The sequence below is a fragment of the Sander vitreus genome, chromosome 16 (genome assembly GCF_031162955.1).
Source record: "Sander vitreus isolate 19-12246 chromosome 16, sanVit1, whole genome shotgun sequence".
Classification (NCBI taxonomy): Eukaryota; Metazoa; Chordata; class Actinopteri; order Perciformes; family Percidae; genus Sander; species Sander vitreus.
The window spans coordinates 2,782,208-2,787,594 of record NC_135870.1 but is presented as its reverse complement, the minus strand read 5'-3'; the positions used below and the strand labels follow the sequence as shown (position 1 = coordinate 2,787,594).

The following is a 5,387-nucleotide window of genomic DNA, read 5'->3' as shown; positions in this document are numbered from 1 at the left end:
CTCAGGGTCGACGTATTTGATGTTCAAGCGCTGATTGGTTAGCCTGACAAGCCAGATGTTGGGTCTGGGAACTCCCCATTGGCTGGGCTCAATCCAAGGGGCGGGATCAACGGTTGTCTTTCAGATTCCCTCTGCACGCAATAGGACAGCTCTACAACCAATCAGAGCAACGCTAGCTGACAGATTACACTTTAAACTGCGAACACATCTTCCTTTTTTAAGAATGACTTCAGTGCCGTTCTTTGTTCTTTTCCAGTAGGAGTTAGATGTTTAAGTGGCATGTGCTGCCAGAAGTGGCATGTTTTTCACTGTAAGACGTAAAATATAACTTATATACGTGCCACTTTCTAAAGCTACGTGGCGTGTTATCGCGAGGCTACGTGACACGTTCCCGGTTGCGTTCAGGAAAAGAAGAAACGGTTGGGATTAGGAAAAGACTCGATCCCCGCTCTCCTGGGTGGAAGTCCTGTGTTTGACCCATCCTCCACCCTGACCAGCGTACCTAAACGGATTTTCGTCCTTTCATACTACTCGCTAAGGCGTCAATTCATACGCAATTGCAATTGGCGTACAGAAGTACCGGAAGTACGTGCCACTGGCACGTGCCACATGCCACTTAGAAATCTCACTCTCTCTTCTTTTCTCAAAGAAAAGCTGAACTCCAAGTCTTCCGCTGTTCGCCAGCAGCAGCAGCCATCTTCTTTGTTTTCACGTAGCAGGGAATTCACGCAGAACCGTCGCAACTCTGCCGTCATTACGTTAAGCCCCGCCCACTGACTCTATACACGATGTGATTGGCCTGACTACAGTTTGGTTTTTCCAGCTCGCAAGCCAACGGAGAGTTGCTAGCCTGACCCTGGCTGCAAATGACATTTGCTGCCGCTAGGGTGGTCTAGATTTCGAGGCCACTGATTGGGTGGAGACGGACGAAATCTGTAGCAGAGATGAGAGAAGTTGCAGACGGAGCTGACGCGCGTCACAGCAGAGCTCCGAAAAAAGGCTGAAAATTAGCGTTTCTTCCCCGTTGGCCTGTTTCCATCACTGCCGGCCTCAGCTTTACATCTAGAGTTGCATGTTATTGCTGTTACTCCATGTACGGCAGTATTTAAACACACTCAGACAAGTATTCCTACTGTAGTATGAAGCATGTTGAATGTACAAACTGTTCCTTTGTGTTCAAATAGCGTCAACTGGATTTCAGTCTGGAAAGAAGGTGTTACCAACTCAAAAGGGTTTTACACTTAAACATCATTTCTTTTCATATTATTTGGCAGTTAAAGGGGCATTACTACGTAGCCTGGCTCCGCCCTCCTACTTACAGTAGTAGTAGTTACCTACAGGCGGCGCTAATCTGTATTATCGCCCAAAAATGAAAGCATTGACAACATTGTTTGTGTTCCCAGAGTTCACTAAAAAGAGGTTTTGAGCAACTCACGTTAGCAGTTGTTGTTTACGCTAGCCGCCATTTTCCCAGTCAAAAATAGACGATCTCTGAATGGGAATGAACGGACTCCATAGGAGGAAATGTCATTCTTATACGAGGCTCCTTTTTCAACTACAAGGTCAATATTGTGTTTCACTAACGACAAAACAACGAATAATCCGTGCATTTATATGGAACTAAGCTTTAGGAGCTTTCCATCTTTACTCTCCTCCCTCGACTATTTCTGACTGGCGACCGGAAGAACAACAGCTAACGTGAGTTGCTCAAAACCTTTCTTTTTAGTGAACTCTGGGTACCAACCAATGTTGTCAGTGCTGTGGTTAAGGTGTAGAGCCCCTGGTGATACTTGGAGCAAAGTCTCATGTTGTGTCCAGCCTTCTTAGTGCTTTAAACATAGATATTTTGAAGCTAGCATCAAAGTGCCGCTAGCTCTCCCATTCAAAAGGCCATTTGACCCTAAAACGAAAAGGGTGAAGGTCCTGTTGTTTGACCCGTTCAACCCCCCCAACCAACCTCCTGATGCGGATTTTCGGGCTTTCATTACTCGCTACCATTGTCTCTCTTAGTGCTACGTCATCTTCAAACGCTGTGTAGCTGCTGCTCTGCCCGGTGCCTTCTACACACACGCTGAAGGGGGATTTGTGCGTCGTATCTGACGCTGACAGCCACTGCCCAAGCGTCCGTATTTTACGGGTTTGGCGTGTTGCTGAGACATAAAAGGCTGGGAACCACTGAGCTAGTGAGTGGATAGTTAGACATTTGGCTGGTGGGCAAATAAGTTAGTTTTGAACGCTGCCTTCCAGATGTTTCTCTCCACAAGACTGAAGTTATTTGCATGAATACTGTCGATGTGAACTGAGTTACCACCGGAGTACGTCCAGTCTTATTAAAGTACTGAACATATAGAACAGATAAGAAAACAAGGTGATTCATTTGAGAATGAATCGAGAGTTAACTGTGGACTATCACGCGATCGATCGTGATTAAATATCTATAATATCGATTGACAGGTCTAAAATATATACAAATAAATGAATATATGCAGAAATAAATGAACAAATAAATGTGAAAATTGGCTAAATGGATGAAAACGCTTATAAATATTTCATATTTTGTTATTTTGTCTTTATATTTCCACATTTATTTATTTATTTACACACACACACACACACACACACAGAGACACACACACACACACACAGAAACAGAGACACACACACACACACACACACACACACACACACAGAGACACAGACACACACACACACACACACACAGACAGACAGACAGACAGACAGACAGACACACACACTTTATTCTTTATGTTTATGGCACTCATGTGACTCCATACTATCTTCTCTTTTTGCCTAAAGGCGCTGACACACCGAGCCGATAATCGGCCGTCTGACAGTCTGGGAGGTCGCTGACTCGAGTATCGTATTCCTTCGTCCAATCAGCTGCCGGTTTTCATTTTGGGGCGACAATACAGATTAGCGCCGCCTGCTGTTATGGAGACGTATTACGTCTCGTCTCTTCGGTGTTCTGAGGAACTTTTGGGACCAATTTGGGGAGACTGATCAGCCCAACTGGCTTCTCTGCCGACGTTTGGCCGTCAGCTCTGTGTGTCTGGGCCTTAATATTCACCTCCTTTCAGTTATTTTTCGGTTTCTCTAACTTCCTGCTGTTTTTTTCTGTGTACGGTCAGAGTTAACGTGACTGTTCTCTTCTGTTTATAATCTCGGGAGTACTTCAGGTTTTGGGGGACTGTGATTTCCTGCATGTGTGTGTAAACTGCCATTTTGTGTCAAAGTGTTTTCGCATGACTGAACATAAACTATATGCAAAGTGCATTTATGGATACTGAATGCAGAGTTGATCTGATAAATATGTGACGTCCAGATCAACCTGAGATGCAGGTCAAGAGAGAAAATTATAGATTTTTATAAACTGTCATTTTGCACTTTTAATCTGTTTGTGTTTCCTGTTGCATCATGGGTATTGTATGCTGTTTGACTTTGAGAATAACTGAGATTGTAATGAAGTCAGAAGCGACTAAAACAACTGTGTAGTGTTTGTCTGAGAAAATATATTTCTACACAGATCCATGTGGCTCTCTGCTTTTTTCATCATTTTATAAAAGTGAAGTTAAAGAGTAACTACGGTTTTTTTTAACCTGGATTATTATTTCATTTCATTTATTTGTGTCTAAGTGACCGATGGGAACAACAACTTTATAGGGCAATAGTTCAGCTTGTATTTACCTTCACAGAAGGGCTTGTTTTGCTGCTGACAGACTCAGATTAATATTCTAAGTGTCTGACAACATTATGAAAGCATTTCTAAGGAGGTCGACCTTTCTGTTAAAGAGTAAGATCCTTTTTTTAAACATTAAAACATCCGCGAAATTGCGTTCGCTAAACCCACCAGACTCCATGTAAATAATCAGTAGTTTAAGCATCGTAGAATACACTTCATTCAAAGTCGACAGAAACCAAATTAAACAATAAAAAGCCATTTTGGGTCGTCTTTCGACTTTTCCAACCATCACAACCTTAGTTTTGGTTGAAATAAACACATAGTTTACTGATTTACATGTGAAAATACGTTGGCTCTATACACGCTAAAAGTGCTGCTTTTTTAAATGGAGTCTGGTGGGTTTAGCGCTAGCGACTTCAGAGCTGTTTCTGGTTAAACAGAAAGGTCTGTGCTTATCCGCCGGTAAAACTCCCGTTGGATGACTCGGCTGAAAATCTGCAACTTTCCTTCTTTAGCATTTAGCTTAGCACGGCGCTATAGCAACCATAACCACCACTGGCTCTAGCCGTTTGCTGCTTCCTGTTTGGTGCTGGAGGGAGCGCACCCATTGGCTGTTGACAATGTTCACGTGATTTATTTATGATATAATTATGAGCATCAAACACTTAATTGCCGTCATTGTGGTGAATGTTTATGAAAGTATTTGTGCCTTTTCTACATCAATTCATGCTGGAAATGTGGGTTTGTTTTAACGGAAATTATTATTATTTAGTATTCTCCTGTTTTGTTCACTTTATTGTTGTATTGAATGGTTATTTTTACCTCTTTTTGGGTTGTCTTTCATATTTTTTGAGGGGGATATATCTACCTCTTCTAAATATTGGGGGGGGGGGCATATCTCTTGCGTCCACGTGGATATCTACGCCTCTGGCCGTCACTAATTGCTGCTTGAGCTATAAGGACATATGGGGGCGTTTTGAGGACAGTCTCTTAATGTTGCAGCTGGTAAAGGTCGAGCTCATTTTAATGACTTAACATACTGCTGCTGGGTAGTTTAATCTATAAATGTACATCATGATGTATTAGTTGATTTATGTTTTGCATTAAGAATCTGCAAAGTAACTAAAACTAAGGTTATATTGGAGTAAAAAGTACAATCTTTCCCCCCACACAGAGACTGACTGACCACACCTGAGGCCAACACACTCCGCCCCCTTCAGGTGCAATCAATCAGCCAATCAGAGGCTATAAATGTCGCCATCATCCCTCTGTTCCTTCTGTTACACCTCGATAATGACATGTGCCTCTTTTCAGTTGTTTTGATTGTCCCTAATGCACACAATGTATGGTTGAAATGCATTTTGGTTATATCGTTTTTACAGGTGTAAATATCCTTTATTAAACATTAAAAAGCCACACAAAAAAATACATATTGAATGTAAAATTAAAGCTACAAACTATTGAATTTACGACATTCTTTGGGGATTTTCTTTATAGTTTTCCGTTATTTTTAAGTATTTTTGGCTTCCCAGCTTCCCTTTACTGTGTGTGTGTGTGTGTGTGTGTGTGTGTGTGTGTGTGTGTGTGTGTGTGTGTGTGTGTGTATACACACGTGGGTGCGTGCGCGCGCGTGTGTATGTGTACGTGTGCGCACATGCTCAGTGAGGTTATTTTTGCGCACAGAGGC

At 42.3% G+C, this 5,387-nt stretch overlaps 1 protein-coding gene across 6 annotated transcripts in view; it reads left to right on the top strand.

The window, feature by feature from the left end:
- Positions 1-5,072, top strand: part of mctp1b (multiple C2 domains, transmembrane 1b) — a 58,815-nt gene extending 53,743 nt beyond the window's left edge. For 5 of the 6 annotated variants that reach the window (XR_013503230.1, XR_013503226.1, XR_013503228.1 and 2 more), the window contains one exon: positions 2,818-3,546. Coding sequence is in view for 1 of the 6 variants with exons in the window: in XM_078271732.1 (XP_078127858.1) it covers positions 4,875-4,895 (21 nt within the window). In the remaining 5 variants the exon portion in view is untranslated. Of the gene's footprint in view, positions 1-2,817; positions 3,547-4,874 lie in introns of those variants that run through there. The other variant, XM_078271732.1, reaches the window with a different exon arrangement.
- The last annotated feature ends 315 nt before the right edge of the window (positions 5,073-5,387 follow it).